The 17,518-nt window shown below is 36.8% G+C and overlaps 1 protein-coding gene across 1 annotated transcript; it reads left to right on the top strand.

The window, feature by feature from the left end:
* The first annotated feature begins 785 nt into the window (after positions 1-785).
* On the top strand, positions 786-17,240 carry LOC128870068 (uncharacterized). Its single transcript, XM_054112667.1, has 7 exons — positions 786-1,081; positions 4,813-4,996; positions 5,055-5,587; positions 10,614-10,797; positions 10,856-11,388; positions 16,411-16,594; positions 16,653-17,240. Exons 1-7 carry the CDS (start codon positions 786-788, stop codon positions 17,238-17,240), a joined length of 2,502 nt encoding a protein of 833 aa, XP_053968642.1.
* Positions 17,241-17,518: the final 278 nt, after the last annotated feature.

The raw sequence follows: 17,518 nt of genomic DNA, 5'->3' as shown, positions 1-17,518 counted from the left end.
TTGCTCTCGTTCTCAGCGCACAGAACCGCAATTGCCACTAACGACCAAAACTGCAACAAGGTCCTCAAATCGCTTGCCGGCAGCACTTGGGGCAAAGACAAAGAACTGTTGCTATCGACATTTAAGGCAATTGGTCGGCCGGTTCTAACCTATGCAGCGCGTGTCTGGTCGCCTGGAACCAGTGACACGCAGTGGATAAAGCTCCAGGCATGCCAAATCACTGCCATTCGGACATAGACGGGTTGCCTCCCGATGTCCCCAATACAACACCTTCAACACCTACCTGATAAAGAACATAGCAAACTGATCAGCAAGCAGTTCCTGTTAGAGTGCTACCGCAGGTTTCACCCTTGCAGGCATCTGCTTGAGCCAGATCCGCGTCCTAGGCACGTCAGGAGACACCTACTACACTACGCCGACGATATCTAGGACAAAACAAACCGACGTCTACTGAACCAGACAGGCATTAAATGACATTCACCGTTAGAGTGTTACCACCTTCATAAGCTCTAGTCCAGAGAATGCCGGAGTCCAACCACCACCCATAGCAGATGAGGAGCTCCAGCTTCCTTGCGAGACCCACTTAAACTCCTACTTATCCAGAATTGAACCCGACAAACCAAAAATACCTGTATGTTCGACACTAACCACCTTTTCACATGCCCCTTAAAACCCACTCATCTAAACCACTCTCCCTCTGGACCCAACCTGTCGAAACAGCATGTTTCCTGGGCATACCTTTAGCTGAGCTAGACGAAGGCGATCGGTGATATACCCTACTTGAGATGAATGAGGACATTCAAAATCGGGCTTTACTCTTGATCGAAGATATGTGTTGCCTCATGTCCGGTAGTTTATTACTAGCGCCAAATCGTGGAATGAATGACGCATTTAATCGAGAATTGCAACGGAAACGCGAATATGTTCACGCGGAGCTAGATTTAGTAGTTCAAACGAATCTACCCCTGTTGAATTCCCAACAAAAGGAAGTATATTATACATTAATGAAGGCAATTGATGGTGGAAATGGTGGTTCATATTTCCTGGATGTCCCTGGTGGAACTGGTAAGACATTCCTCATGTTAGTAGTTGTAGCCATTTTTCGAGCGAGATCCAATATTTCGAATGCAGTTGCTTCTTCTGGAATAGCAGCCACGATTCATCCAGCATTAAAATTAGTCAAATAGTCAAAGTTTTATCAGCATCGAAAATCATCATCCGGGACGAATGCGCAATGGCGCATAAATGTGTATTACAAGCACTTAACCGAATATTGAAAGATATTCGGAATGACTCGAGATGTTCTGGAGACTCAGTGGTTTTACTGTCTGTCGATTGCCGCTAAACACTGCCAGTAATTCCAAGGTCAACGGCTGCCGACGAAATAAACGCTCAAATCATCGAATCTATGGTGATATGTGACGAAACTTCAGCTGAAAACAAACATGAGAGGTACATTACTAAATGATACATCTGCTGAAGATTTCTCTGAGCAGTTTCTGACTATCAGTAATGGCTTGACCATGGCTCGAAATGTCGTCGAACCAAACGGATTGATTTCATTTCCTCAGAATTTTTGTAACATTGTCTCATCGAAAGACGAACTTATCAACAAAGTATTCCCAAACATCATTAATAACTACAAAACTAATGAATGGTTGAGTGAGCGAGCACTTTTAGCGGATAAGAATAAAGTTGTAGATGACTTAAACAAATCTATTGACTATGTAACAAATGTAGATGAAGCCACCAACTATCCAATTAAATTTTAAAACTCCTTGGATGTGCATTATTTACACCCGCACAATTTACGCCTAAAGGTTGGCTCCGTAGTAATCATACTTCGAAACATATACGAACCAAAACTGTGCAACGGTACATGTTTGGTTGTAAGTAATGGGTGAACAATGTGACATACGCGGCGATACTCAAAGAAAAATTCTAAGGTGAGGAAGTTCTCATTCCGAGGATCACGATGATCCCAAACTATATGCCGTTTGAGTTCAAAAAACTTCAATTTCAGATCCATCTTGCATTTGCCATGACCATTAACAAATCACAAGGCGAATCCTTGAAAGTTTGCGGTCCGAATCTGAAAAATCCATTTTTTTCCCATGTGGCATGTGAGGGTCGAAGGACCATCTGCGTTATTTGCTCTTGCGTCTGATAATAAAGCAAAAAATGTCTTGTATCAGAAGGTATCATACTTAACTCGAGAGTACAACCTATGCACCAGAATACATGGGCAATAAAGAATCATTAAAATGCTTGAGTTTTTTAATTTATATTTCCTAATAAAAAAATTAATTTTGCTCAAAGACGGAACAAAGTTCGCCGGGTCAGCTAGTTTTATATAAAGTACAATTATATCATTTTTTGAACAAACTCAAATTAAGAAATGCCCATTAAGTCTCTAAGTCAATTTTCAGTCAAATCGGTCCAGCCGGTAAACAAATCGGCGAGCACCTTGGACACTTTTGGTTTCAAAGGATTTTTTATTTTTGGGTACCTTGGAAGCTTTTGGTTTTTAAAGATTTATATTTTTTATTATTGCCGGTAAACATATCGGCGTGTACCTTGAAAGCCTTTGGTTTCAAAGAATTTTTTATGTAAAGGTACCTTGGAAATTTGTGGTTCGAAAAGATTTTTACTCTTTTATTATTGCTGGTAAATATATCAGTGGGTACCTTGGAAACTTTTGGTTCCAAAGGATTTTTTATTTTTGGGTAACTCGGAAACTTATGCTTCGTAAGTATTTTTATTATTATTATCGCTACATATATCGGCGGGTACCTTTTAAGCTTTTGGTTCAAAAGGATTTTTTATTTTTGGTACCTTCGAAATTTTTGGTTCCAAATATTTTTTTATTTTTGGGTCCTTCGGAAACTTTTGGTTCCAAAGGATTATTATTCTTTTATTATTGCCGGTAAACATATCAGCGGGTACCTTGGAAACTTTTGATTCCAAAGAATTCTTTATTTTTGGGTACCTTGGAAGCTTTTGGTTCCTAAGGATTTATATTATTGCCGCTAAACATATCGGCGGGTACCTCGGAAACTTTTGGTTCCAAAGAATTTATTATGATTAGGTACCTTAGAAATTTGTGGTTCCGAAAGATTTTTAATCTTTTATTATTGCCGGTAAACATATCAACGGGTACCTTGGGAACTTTTAGTTCCAAATAATGTTTTTATTTTTGCTTAGCTTGGAAACTTATGCTTCGTAAGAATTTTTATTCTTTTATTATTGCCGGTAAATATATCGGCGGGTACCTTTTAAGCTTTTGGTTCCAAAGGATTTTTTATTTTTGGTAACTTCAAAATAATTTTTTATCTTTGGGTCGTGTGGAAATTTTGGTTCCAAATGATTTTTATTATTTTATTATTGCCGGTAAACATATCGGCGAGTATTTTGGGAACTTTTGGTTCCTTGCGGCCTAAATCTATTATTCTTTTCTCTTTGACGCTTTATACCATTTTCAACTGGGGCTGGTATTATTTTGTTGTGGTTTTATTACGTCCAAGGACCCCTGACATAGGACACTTTCATTTGTTGCTTCTAGATCAAATCTTGTCTCTTGTCTCTTGCCAAATCTCGACATGAGACCTTAATCTGCCTATTTCCTGCCTAAGGCCTATATTAGCGTTAGCGATTAATCGTATTATTAAATCAACTGTCAAGTCACTGTTAGCCATTTCCACCTTGTGTTTCTCACACTTTTTTTTAACATATATGTTTATATATACACCGGCACCAACTCGCCACAACAAAAATATCACCATTCGCCAAATTCGCGACAATTCTATATTGCGAAGTTAGCAATACCTACTTGTATGTACGTACGTATGTATTTGTATGTGATCCACATACACACACGGACAAAATTATTCACACAACTACTAATTTATCATTCGATAGGTTGTATCTTGAAAAAAAAATTTATGTGATTGAAAATGTTATTCTAAGAAAGATACACAAACTTATTGTTTACTTAAACATAATATAAACTTAACAAAACTTTACTCCATGAATGAAAAATTATTAAAAAATGTAAAATTCTTCATATTTTTAAGGGACACAATTTTTCACACAACTCAATTTCACAAATAATATATCAATGAAATTCCAATATTTAGTGGGCTTTTCTTTTTGCCCAATCACTTCATTAAGTCTATTTGGCATAGAGTTAACTAGTTTTTTAGTCACATTTGGACTAAAATTTCGCCGTTCCTGTTGAAGTACCTCCTTTAGTTGGGTTTTTCTAGTTATGATACAATAATTTTAGCGACACGCCTACCGAGTTCATCCCACAAATATTCGATGGGATTCAAGTCAGGAGACTATGATGGTGTTGGAAGAATATGAGGCACATAATGTATGATCCATATATGAACATCGGAGGTAATATGCTTGGAATTAATATCTTGTTGAAAATAAAAGTTATTTCGAACACACAGCTTTTGCGCACTTGTAAGTTTTCTTTTAAAATATTCAGCCCTGTCATAGAATCCGTCGTAGACTGTTTTTCGTAGAAACTAAGAAAATGTAATCATACAATTCGAATATCTCCGAACGCACATTCGAAATTCGTAGAGTAGCATTCACTGAATACACTCATAACGTCAAATCTTACAGTTTCGTACAATTTTTCTACGACAACGTTAGACTAACGGACAAAAATTAGAAGGAGTAATAAGAAGAAAATTTAAAAGGAAACAAATAAAAAAGCTATAAAATGTAAGTCCTATATTAACTAAACTATAAACAAAAAGGAATTTTTTAAGTATATGCACTTTTATTTGATTTTTACAGGTACAAAGTTGTAACAACACGTCAGCAGTATGCCAGTTTGTTGGAGCTAATAAAGGAGAAGGCAGAAATTGCTCAGGGGTTCTCCAAATACTCAAAGGAAGAGGTAGCCGAGTTTTGGCAAAATGTTGCGAAGCAGCTTAACAGTATAGGCCCACCAACCAAAGATGTATCAAGCTGGAAAAAGGTAATAAAGGGCTGTATATAAGAACATTAACCGTTTGCACAACATATTTTTATTTCAGGTGTGGTTAGATTGGAAGGCTTATATAAAGCGAAAATTGTCCGAAAACAAGAGGGAGCAAACAATCTGTGGCCGATATAAGCAGCACCACCTTACTGAGATGGAAGAAGAAGTCATTATTCTGACCGCTTTAGAGACCAGCACGCACGGTATCACAGGCACAGTAAGTGTGGCACTACCTGCTACTGTCGAAGCAGAGAATAGTGGACCCGATCCGAACGTATCCATGCTGTCGGATAACTGCAGTCCTTCTTTCACTAGACGTGCACCAACTGTCCAAAAGCGAGTCGATACAAGTACTGCAGATCTTATTAAAGAGCAGCTAGCCCTTCAAAAGGACTTTGAAGCAAAGAGTCTGCAGCATTTTGAACAGCAAGATATGAAGCTAGACAATCTCTCTTCGACTACCCAGCGAATGTGTTCGGCACTGGAAAAAATGTGCGACCTAAAAGCAGCCGACCTGGAAGAAACGCGTAGGCACCATAGAAACATGGAGTGCTTGAATGCGGCCAAAAATCAAATAAAACAACAAATGTTAGAAGTAGAAAATAAGAGCCTCGAAGCGTTGTCAAAAAAAAAAAAAATTAATACACATATTTTATCGAAAACTACAAATGTTTACTGTGCCTTACTTGTGTGTATATATGCATGCTTATACATCGTATTTACTAGGTATGGCTAGACTGGAAGGCGTATATGAAAAGGAAGCTAGCGAAAAACAAAAAAGAACAAACATACATATAATACATAAAACATACAAGTCTTGATATTTTTTAATTGAATATTATAGTCGTGTTAATGTTGAAGATATAGATTCCCTTATCCGAATAGCTGCATCAGTATATGTTGAAGGAGAAGGCTCATACGTTTGATTAAAATGGCTTTCTTCAACATTTTCTGAAAAATCATCAACCCCGCGATAATGGATACAAATATTGTGCAATGCTGCGGCAACGTTCACTATTTGGCAAACCTTCATGGGTTCATAATAAAGCTCACGAGCACCCAGAAGGCATCTGAATCGGTTCTTAAATACACCTATGGTCCTTTCTATAGTATTTCTTGCTTTTGCATGTATTTTATTGTAGTTTTTTTCGGCGCTTCCTGTTGTAGGTGAACGAAAAGGTGTCATTAACCATGACTCTAGAGCATATCCAGCGTCTCCTGTGAAATAAATAAAATCATTTCAGCAAAAAATTATTCAAACGGTCTATATGTGTATGCACATACCCAAAAGCCAAGTGTTTCGTTCGCCGTTTAGGTGTTTATTTTCAAAAAATTTCGCGCGCTGCTTACGTTCCAAATATGAGCATCGAGGTTGCTGCCAGGATACTGCGCATTCACGTAACGAGTTCTCATTTTATTATCGCATATCTGCAATAAATGAAAAATTAGAAAGATATTAGAAATATCTGTTTTTGCAAGACTTACAATCATAACATTGATGCTATACTACCCTTTACGATTAAAATACAGGAATTTGTCTTTAGCTGGCGCAACAATTTTAATGTGTGTTCCGTCTACACATAAAATCGCACCAGGAAATCCATTTTGATTTTCCAATATATATTTCAGTCTTATTAAATTTATTTACGCTTGTCTTTATTTAAATTTCAATTTATTGCAAAACATCTGATTTCGAAACGGCAAAATTTAAAATATGCGTATGGCAACAACTTTTTCGAATTCACATGGGTTGCATGATAAAAAATTGCTCCGATTCGGAGCGGACATTTACATTCGGAGATTTGCTACGATGGATTGTGTGATTAGGTTTATCCGAAATACCATCAATAAATACAAGACTACCCACGCCTACCGTTGACATACAACCCTACACCATTACACCCCCACCACCACGATTCACTGTACTTAGTGTATTACTTTTTTGAATTCGGTATTGGGTTTTCTCCAGACTCGAATCCTTCCATCCGATTGAAAAATGTTCAATTGAATCTCGTCGCTATAAATAACATTGCTCCAGAAATCAAAATTTTCATTAATATTTTACTTATGGAGTAAAGTTTTGTTACGTTTATCTTAGCTTTAAATAAACACGCCTCCGCGTGGTGCACCCTGGGTAGCGCTAAATGATCTGCGGCCTCAACGGCCTTCCTTCTTTTGAATTATGAACGGTGGAAACCTGAGCTTCAGGGGGAAGCGGGAATTCGGAACCGAATCCCAAAATCACCTCTCTCAGGACAGGAGGAGTGAAATCGCCTCCTGAAAAATTTTTGCCCCGGGGGGTATTCCCTAGTGGCGGTTGGTTGGTTTAAGTGGTGATTCTTCCAGAATCCAACTATCGCTTCTGCACCTTTTTGTTACCACATCCTCGTTACCAACTTGTTTACCAGTTATTTACAGCATGACTATATTCAGTCTGTGCGGTTCAGGAACCTTATCAGGTTGTTGACATATAAGCCAGACAGCTGTTCCAGGCTCTCTAACAGCGGTTTACCCAGGGTTAACATTCTGTCCTTCCATAGGGCAGGGCATTCGCAGAGAAAATGTTGTTGATTGTTTCCTTTTTCTCCGGTTGTTTACAACTGTGACAGTATGTGTTGTGAGGGATGCCCATTTTGGCTGCTTGTTCTCCCACAGACAAAAAGCCAGTTATGACTGCCGTTAGTCTCCAGGCGTCCCGTCGTTTCATGTTGATCAATGTTGACGATTGCTTATGGTTGTAGGTGGGCCATAACGTTCTGCTAATTTTGCATTTTGTCTGGTCTCTCCATCTACAATCTGCAATTCGGAGGTATTTTAGGGAAATTGCACATCTTGCATTTGCCATGACCATTAACAAATCACAAGGCGAATCCTTGAAAGTTTGCGGTCCGAATCTGAAAAATCCATTTTTTTCCCATGTGGCATGTGAGGGTCGAAGGACCATCTGCGTTATTTGCTCTTGCGTCTGATAATAAAGCAAAAAATGTCTTGTATCAGAAGGTATCATACTTAACTGGAGAGTACAACCTATGCACCAGAATACATGGGCAATAAAGAATCATTAAAATGCTTGAGTTTTTTAATTTATATTTCCTAATAAAAAAATTAATTTTGCTCAAAGACGGAACAAAGTTCGCCGGGTCAGCTAGTTTTATATAAAGTACAATTATATCATTTTTTGAACAAACTCAAATTAAGAAATGCCCATTAAGTCTCTAAGTCAATTTTCAGTCAAATCGGTCCAGCCGGTAAACAAATCGGCGAGCACCTTGGACACTTTTGGTTTCAAAGGATTTTTTATTTTTGGGTACCTTGGAAGCTTTTGGTTTTTAAAGATTTATATTTTTTATTATTGCCGGTAAACATATCGGCGTGTACCTTGAAAGCCTTTGGTTTCAAAGAATTTTTTATGAAAAGGTACCTTGGAAATTTGTGGTTCGAAAAGATTTTTACTCTTTTATTATTGCTGGTAAATATATCAGTGGGTACCTTGGAAACTTTTGGTTCCAAAGGATTTTTTATTTTTGGGTAACTCGGAAACTTATGCTTCGTAAGTATTTTTATTATTATTATCGCTACATATATCGGCGGGTACCTTTTAAGCTTTTGGTTCAAAAGGATTTTTTATTTTTGGTACCTTCGAAATTTTTGGTTCCAAATATTTTTTTATTTTTGGGTCCTTCGGAAACTTTTGGTTCCAAAGGATTATTATTCTTTTATTATTGCCGGTAAACATATCAGCGGGTACCTTGGAAACTTTTGATTCCAAAGAATTCTTTATTTTTGGGTACCTTGGAAGCTTTTGGTTCCTAAGGATTTATATTATTGCCGCTAAACATATCGGCGGGTACCTCGGAAACTTTTGGTTCCAAAGAATTTATTATGATTAGGTACCTTAGAAATTTGTGGTTCCGAAAGATTTTTAATCTTTTATTATTGCCGGTAAACATATCAACGGGTACCTTGGGAACTTTTAGTTCCAAATAATGTTTTTATTTTTGCTTAGCTTGGAAACTTATGCTTCGTAAGAATTTTTATTCTTTTATTATTGCCGGTAAATATATCGGCGGGTACCTTTTAAGCTTTTGGTTCCAAAGGATTTTTTATTTTTGGTAACTTCAAAATAATTTTTTATTTTTGGGTCGTGTGGAAATTTTGGTTCCAAATGATTTTTATTATTTTATTATTGTCGGTAAACATATCGGCGAGTATTTTGGGAACTTTTGGTTCCTTGCGGCCTAAATCTATTATTCTTTTCTCTTTGACGCTTTATACCATTTTCAACTGGGGCTGGTATTATTTTGTTGTGGTTTTATTACGTCCAAGGACCCCTGACATAGGACACTTTCATTTGTTGCTTCTAGATCAAATCTTGTCTCTTGTCTCTTGCCAAATCTCGACATGAGACCTTAATCTGCCTATTTCCTGCCTAAGGCCTATATTAGCGTTAGCGATTAATCGTATTATTAAATCAACTGTCAAGTCACTGTTAGCCATTTCCACCTTGTGTTTCTCACACTTTTTTTTAACATATATGTTTATATATACACCGGCACCAACTCGCCACAACAAAAATATCACCATTCGCCAAATTCGCGACAATTCTATATTGCGAAGTTAGCAATACCTACTTGTATGTACGTACGTATGTATTTGTATGTGATCCACATACACACACGGACAAAATTATTCACACAACTACTAATTTATCATTCGATAGGTTGTATCTTGAAAAAAAAATTTATGTGATTGAAAATGTTATTCTAAGAAAGATACACAAACTTATTGTTTACTTAAACATAATATAAACTTAACAAAACTTTACTCCATGAATGAAAAATTATTAAAAAATGTAAAATTCTTCATATTTTTAAGGGACACAATTTTTCACACAACTCAATTTCACAAATAATATATCAATGAAATTCCAATATTTAGTGGGCTTTTCTTTTTGCCCAATCACTTCATTAAGTCTATTTGGCATAGAGTTAACTAGTTTTTTAGTCACATTTGGACTAAAATTTCGCCGTTCCTGTTGAAGTACCTCCTTTAGTTGGGTTTTGCTAGTTATGATACAATAATTTTAGCGACACGCCTACCGAGTTCATCCCACAAATATTCGATGGGATTCAAGTCAGGAGACTATGATGGTGTTGGAAGAATATGAGGCACATAATGTATGATCCATATATGAACATCGGAGGTAATATGCTTGGAATTAATATCTTGTTGAAAATAAAAGTTATTTCGAACACACAGCTTTTGCGCACTTGTAAGTTTTCTTTTAAAATATTCAGCCCTGTCATAGAATCCGTCGTAGACTGTTTTTCGTAGAAACTAAGAAAATGTAATCATACAATTCGAATATCTCCGAACGCACATTCGAAATTCGTAGAGTAGCATTCACTGAATACACTCATAACGTCAAATCTTACAGTTTCGTACAATTTTTCTACGACAACGTTAGACTAACGGACAAAAATTAGAAGGAGTAATAAGAAGAAAATTTAAAAGGAAACAAATAAAAAAGCTATAAAATGTAAGTCCTATATTAACTAAACTATAAACAAAAAGGAATTTTTTAAGTATATGCACTTTTATTTGATTTTTACAGGTACAAAGTTGTAACAACACGTCAGCAGTATGCCAGTTTGTTGGAGCTAATAAAGGAGAAGGCAGAAATTGCTCAGGGGTTCTCCAAATACTCAAAGGAAGAGGTAGCCGAGTTTTGGCAAAATGTTGCGAAGCAGCTTAACAGTATAGGCCCACCAACCAAAGATGTATCAAGCTGGAAAAAGGTAATAAAGGGCTGTATATAAGAACATTAACCGTTTGCACAACATATTTTTATTTCAGGTGTGGTTAGATTGGAAGGCTTATATAAAGCGAAAATTGTCCGAAAACAAGAGGGAGCAAACAATCTGTGGCCGATATAAGCAGCACCACCTTACTGAGATGGAAGAAGAAGTCATTATTCTGACCGCTTTAGAGACCAGCACGCACGGTATCACAGGCACAGTAAGTGTGGCACTACCTGCTACTGTCGAAGCAGAGAATAGTGGACCCGATCCGAACGTATCCATGCTGTCGGATAACTGCAGTCCTTCTTTCACTAGACGTGCACCAACTGTCCAAAAGCGAGTCGATACAAGTACTGCAGATCTTATTAAAGAGCAGCTAGCCCTTCAAAAGGACTTTGAAGCAAAGAGTCTGCAGCATTTTGAACAGCAAGATATGAAGCTAGACAATCTCTCTTCGACTACCCAGCGAATGTGTTCGGCACTGGAAAAAATGTGCGACCTAAAAGCAGCCGACCTGGAAGAAACGCGTAGGCACCATAGAAACATGGAGTGCTTGAATGCGGCCAAAAATCAAATAAAACAACAAATGTTAGAAGTAGAAAATAAGAGCCTCGAAGCGTTGTCAAAAAAAAAAAAAATTAATACACATATTTTATCGAAAACTACAAATGTTTACTGTGCCTTACTTGTGTGTATATATGCATGCTTATACATCGTATTTACTAGGTATGGCTAGACTGGAAGGCGTATATGAAAAGGAAGCTAGCGAAAAACAAAAAAGAACAAACATACATATAATACATAAAACATACAAGTCTTGATATTTTTTAATTGAATATTATAGTCGTGTTAATGTTGAAGATATAGATTCCCTTATCCGAATAGCTGCATCAGTATATGTTGAAGGAGAAGGCTCATACGTTTGATTAAAATGGCTTTCTTCAACATTTTCTGAAAAATCATCAACCCCGCGATAATGGATACAAATATTGTGCAATGCTGCGGCAACGTTCACTATTTGGCAAACCTTCATGGGTTCATAATAAAGCTCACGAGCACCCAGAAGGCATCTGAATCGGTTCTTAAATACACCTATGGTCCTTTCTATAGTATTTCTTGCTTTTGCATGTATTTTATTGTAGTTTTTTTCGGCGCTTCCTGTTGTAGGTGAACGAAAAGGTGTCATTAACCATGACTCTAGAGCATATCCAGCGTCTCCTGTGAAATAAATAAAATCATTTCAGCAAAAAATTATTCAAACGGTCTATATGTGTATGCACATACCCAAAAGCCAAGTGTTTCGTTCGCCGTTTAGGTGTTTATTTTCAAAAAATTTCGCGCGCTGCTTACGTTCCAAATATGAGCATCGTGGTTGCTGCCAGGATACTGCGCATTCACGTAACGAGTTCTCATTTTATTATCGCATATCTGCAATAAATGAAAAATTAGAAAGATATTAGAAATATCTGTTTTTGCAAGACTTACAATCATAACATTGATGCTATACTACCCTTTACGATTAAAATACAGGAATTTGTCTTTAGCTGGCGCAACAATTTTAATGTGTGTTCCGTCTACACATAAAATCGCACCAGGAAATCCATTTTGATTATCCAATATATATTTCAGTCTTATTAAATTTATTTACGCTTGTCTTTATTTAAATTTCAATTTATTGCAAAACATCTGATTTCGAAACGGCAAAATTTAAAATATGCGTATGGCAACAACTTTTTCGAATTCACATGGGTTGCATGATAAAAAATTGCTCCGATTCGGAGCGGACATTTACATTCGGAGATTTGCTACGATGGATTGTGTGATTAGGTTTATCCGAAATACCATCAATAAATACAAGACTACCCACGCCTACCGTTGACATACAACCCTACACCATTACACCCCCACCACCACGATTCACTGTACTTAGTGTATTACTTTTTTGAATTCGGTATTGGGTTTTCTCCAGACTCGAATCCTTCCATCCGATTGAAAAATGTTCAATTGAATCTCGTCGCTATAAATAACATTGCTCCAGAAATCAAAATTTTCATTAATATTTTACTTATGGAGTAAAGTTTTGTTACGTTTATCTTAGCTTTAAATAAACACGCCTCCGCGTGGTGCACCCTGGGTAGCGCTAAATGATCTGCGGCCTCAACGGCCTTCCTTCTTTTGAATTATGAACGGTGGAAACCTGAGCTTCAGGGGGAAGCGGGAATTCGGAACCGAATCCCAAAATCACCTCTCTCAGGACAGGAGGAGTGAAATCGCCTCCTGAAAAATTTTTGCCCCGGGGGGTATTCCCTAGTGGCGGTTGGTTGGTTTAAGTGGTGATTCTTCCAGAATCCAACTATCGCTTCTGCACCTTTTTGTTACCACATCCTCGTTACCAACTTGTTTACCAGTTATTTACAGCATGACTATATTCAGTCTGTGCGGTTCAGGAACCTTATCAGGTTGTTGACATATAAGCCAGACAGCTGTTCCAGGCTCTCTAACAGCGGTTTACCCAGGGTTAACATTCTGTCCTTCCATAGGGCAGGGCATTCGCAGAGAAAATGTTGTTGATTGTTTCCTTTTTCTCCGGTTGTTTACAACTGTGACAGTATGTGTTGTGAGGGATGCCCATTTTGGCTGCTTGTTCTCCCACAGACAAAAAGCCAGTTATGACTGCCGTTAGTCTCCAGGCGTCCCGTCGTTTCATGTTGATCAATGTTGACGATTGCTTATGGTTGTAGGTGGGCCATAACGTTCTGCTAATTTTGCATTTTGTCTGGTCTCTCCATCTACAATCTGCAATTCGGAGGTATTTTAGGGAAATTGCACATCTTGCATTTGCCATGACCATTAACAAATCACAAGGCGAATCCTTGAAAGTTTGCGGTCCGAATCTGAAAAATCCATTTTTTTCCCATGTGGCATGTGAGGGTCGAAGGACCATCTGCGTTATTTGCTCTTGCGTCTGATAATAAAGCAAAAAATGTCTTGTATCAGAAGGTATCATACTTAACTGGAGAGTACAACCTATGCACCAGAATACATGGGCAATAAAGAATCATTAAAATGCTTGAGTTTTTTAATTTATATTTCCTAATAAAAAAATTAATTTTGCTCAAAGACGGAACAAAGTTAGCTCAGCTGCTTTTATATAAAGTACAATTATATCATTTTTTGAACAAACTCAAATTAAGAAATGCCCATTAAGTCTCTAAGTCAATTTTCAGTCAAATCGGTCCAGCCGGTAAACAAATCGGCGAGCACCTTGGACACTTTTGGTTTCAAAGGATTTTTTATTTTTGGGTACCTTGGAAGCTTTTGGTTTTTAAAGATTTATATTTTTTATTATTGCCGGTAAACATATCGGCGTGTACCTTGAAAGCCTTTGGTTTCAAAGAATTTTTTATGTAAAGGTACCTTGGAAATTTGTGGTTCGAAAAGATTTTTACTCTTTTATTATTGCTGGTAAATATATCAGTGGGTACCTTGGAAACTTTTGGTTCCAAAGGATTTTTTATTTTTGGGTAACTCGGAAACTTATGCTTCGTAAGTATTTTTATTATTATTATCGCTACATATATCGGCGGGTACCTTTTAAGCTTTTGGTTCAAAAGGATTTTTTATTTTTGGTACCTTCGAAATTTTTGGTTCCAAATATTTTTTTATTTTTGGGTCCTTCGGAAACTTTTGGTTCCAAAGGATTATTATTCTTTTATTATTGCCGGTAAACATATCAGCGGGCACTTTGGAAACTTTTGATTCCAAAGAATTCTTTATTTTTGGGTACCTTGGAAGCTTTTGGTTCCTAAGGATTTATATTATTGCCGCTAAACATATCGGCGGGTACCTCGGAAACTTTTGGTTCCAAAGAATTTATTATGATTAGGTACCTTAGAAATTTGTGGTTCCGAAAGATTTTTAATCTTTTATTATTGCCGGTAAACATATCAACGGGTACCTTGGGAACTTTTAGTTCCAAATAATGTTTTTATTTTTGCTTAGCTTGGAAACTTATGCTTCGTAAGAATTTTTATTCTTTTATTATTGCCGGTAAATATATCGGCGGGTACCTTTTAAGCTTTTGGTTCCAAAGGATTTTTTATTTTTGGTAACTTCAAAATAATTTTTTATCTTTGGGTCGTGTGGAAATTTTGGTTCCAAATGATTTTTATTATTTTATTATTGCCGGTAAACATATCGGCGAGTATTTTGGGAACTTTTGGTTCCTTGCGGCCTAAATCTATTATTCTTTTCTCTTTGACGCTTTATACCATTTTCAACTGGGGCTGGTATTATTTTGTTGTGGTTTTATTACGTCCAAGGACCCCTGACATAGGACACTTTCATTTGTTGCTTCTAGATCAAATCTTGTCTCTTGTCTCTTGCCAAATCTCGACATGAGACCTTAATCTGCCTATTTCCTGCCTAAGGCCTATATTAGCGTTAGCGATTAATCGTATTATTAAATCAACTGTCAAGTCACTGTTAGCCATTTCCACCTTGTGTTTCTCACACTTTTTTTTAACATATATGTTTATATATACACCGGCACCAACTCGCCACAACAAAAATATCACCATTCGCCAAATTCGCGACAATTCTATATTGCGAAGTTAGCAATACCTACTTGTATGTACGTACGTATGTATTTGTATGTGATCCACATACACACACGGACAAAATTATTCACACAACTACTAATTTATCATTCGATAGGTTGTATCTTGAAAAAAAAATTTATGTGATTGAAAATGTTATTCTAAGAAAGATACACAAACTTATTGTTTACTTAAACATAATATAAACTTAACAAAACTTTACTCCATGAATGAAAAATTATTAAAAAATGTAAAATTCTTCATATTTTTAAGGGACACAATTTTTCACACAACTCAATTTCACAAATAATATATCAATGAAATTCCAATATTTAGTGGGCTTTTCTTTTTGCCCAATCACTTCATTAAGTCTATTTGGCATAGAGTTAACTAGTTTTTTAGTCACATTTGGACTAAAATTTCGCCGTTCCTGTTGAAGTACCTCCTTTAGTTGGGTTTTGCTAGTTATGATACAATAATTTTAGCGACACGCCTACCGAGTTCATCCCACAAATATTCGATGGGATTCAAGTCAGGAGACTATGATGGTGTTGGAAGAATATGAGGCACATAATGTATGATCCATATATGAACATCGGAGGTAATATGCTTGGAATTAATATCTTGTTGAAAATAAAAGTTATTTCGAACACACAGCTTTTGCGCACTTGTAAGTTTTCTTTTAAAATATTCAGCCCTGTCATAGAATCCGTCGTAGACTGTTTTTCGTAGAAACTAAGAAAATGTAATCATACAATTCGAATATCTCCGAACGCACATTCGAAATTCGTAGAGTAGCATTCACTGAATACACTCATAACGTCAAATCTTACAGTTTCGTACAATTTTTCTACGACAACGTTAGACTAACGGACAAAAATTAGAAGGAGTAATAAGAAGAAAATTTAAAAGGAAACAAATAAAAAAGCTATAAAATGTAAGTCCTATATTAACTAAACTATAAACAAAAAGGAATTTTTTAAGTATATGCACTTTTATTTGATTTTTACAGGTACAAAGTTGTAACAACACGTCAGCAGTATGCCAGTTTGTTGGAGCTAATAAAGGAGAAGGCAGAAATTGCTCAGGGGTTCTCCAAATACTCAAAGGAAGAGGTAGCCGAGTTTTGGCAAAATGTTGCGAAGCAGCTTAACAGTATAGGCCCACCAACCAAAGATGTATCAAGCTGGAAAAAGGTAATAAAGGGCTGTATATAAGAACATTAACCGTTTGCACAACATATTTTTATTTCAGGTGTGGTTAGATTGGAAGGCTTATATAAAGCGAAAATTGTCCGAAAACAAGAGGGAGCAAACAATCTGTGGCCGATATAAGCAGCACCACCTTACTGAGATGGAAGAAGAAGTCATCATTCTGACCGCTTTAGAGACCAGCACGCACGGTATCACAGGCACAGTAAGTGTGGCACTACCTGCTACTGTCGAAGCAGAGAATAGTGGACCCGATCCGAACGTATCCATGCTGTCGGATAACTGCAGTCCTTCTTTCACTAGACGTGCACCAACTGTCCAAAAGCGAGTCGATACAAGTACTGCAGATCTTATTAAAGAGCAGCTAGCCCTTCAAAAGGACTTTGAAGCAAAGAGTCTGCAGCATTTTGAACAGCAAGATATGAAGCTAGACAATCTCTCTTCGACTACCCAGCGAATGTGTTCGGCACTGGAAAAAATGTGCGACCTAAAAGCAGCCGACCTGGAAGAAACGCGTAGGCACCATAGAAACATGGAGTGCTTGAATGCGGCCAAAAATCAAATAAAACAACAAATGTTAGAAGTAGAAAATAAGAGCCTCGAAGCGTTGTCAAAAAAAAAAAAAAAATAATACACATATTTTATCGAAAACTACAAATGTTTACTGTGCCTCACTTGTGTGTATATATGCATGCTTATACATCGTATTTACTAGGTATGGCTAGACTGGAAGGCGTATATGAAAAGGAAGCTAGCGAAAAACAGAAAAGAACAGACATACATATAATACATAAAACATACAAGTCTTGATATTTTTTAATTGAATATTATAGTCGTGTTAATGTTGAAGATATAGATTCCCTTATCCGAATAGCTGCATCAGTATATGTTGAAGGAGAAGGCTCATAC

Source organism: Anastrepha ludens, chromosome X (assembly GCF_028408465.1).
Source record: "Anastrepha ludens isolate Willacy chromosome X, idAnaLude1.1, whole genome shotgun sequence".
In the NCBI taxonomy this organism is placed as follows: domain Eukaryota; kingdom Metazoa; phylum Arthropoda; class Insecta; order Diptera; family Tephritidae; genus Anastrepha; species Anastrepha ludens.
The sequence above is the reverse complement of the archived record's forward strand: the minus strand, read 5'-3'. Positions and strand labels throughout refer to the sequence as shown.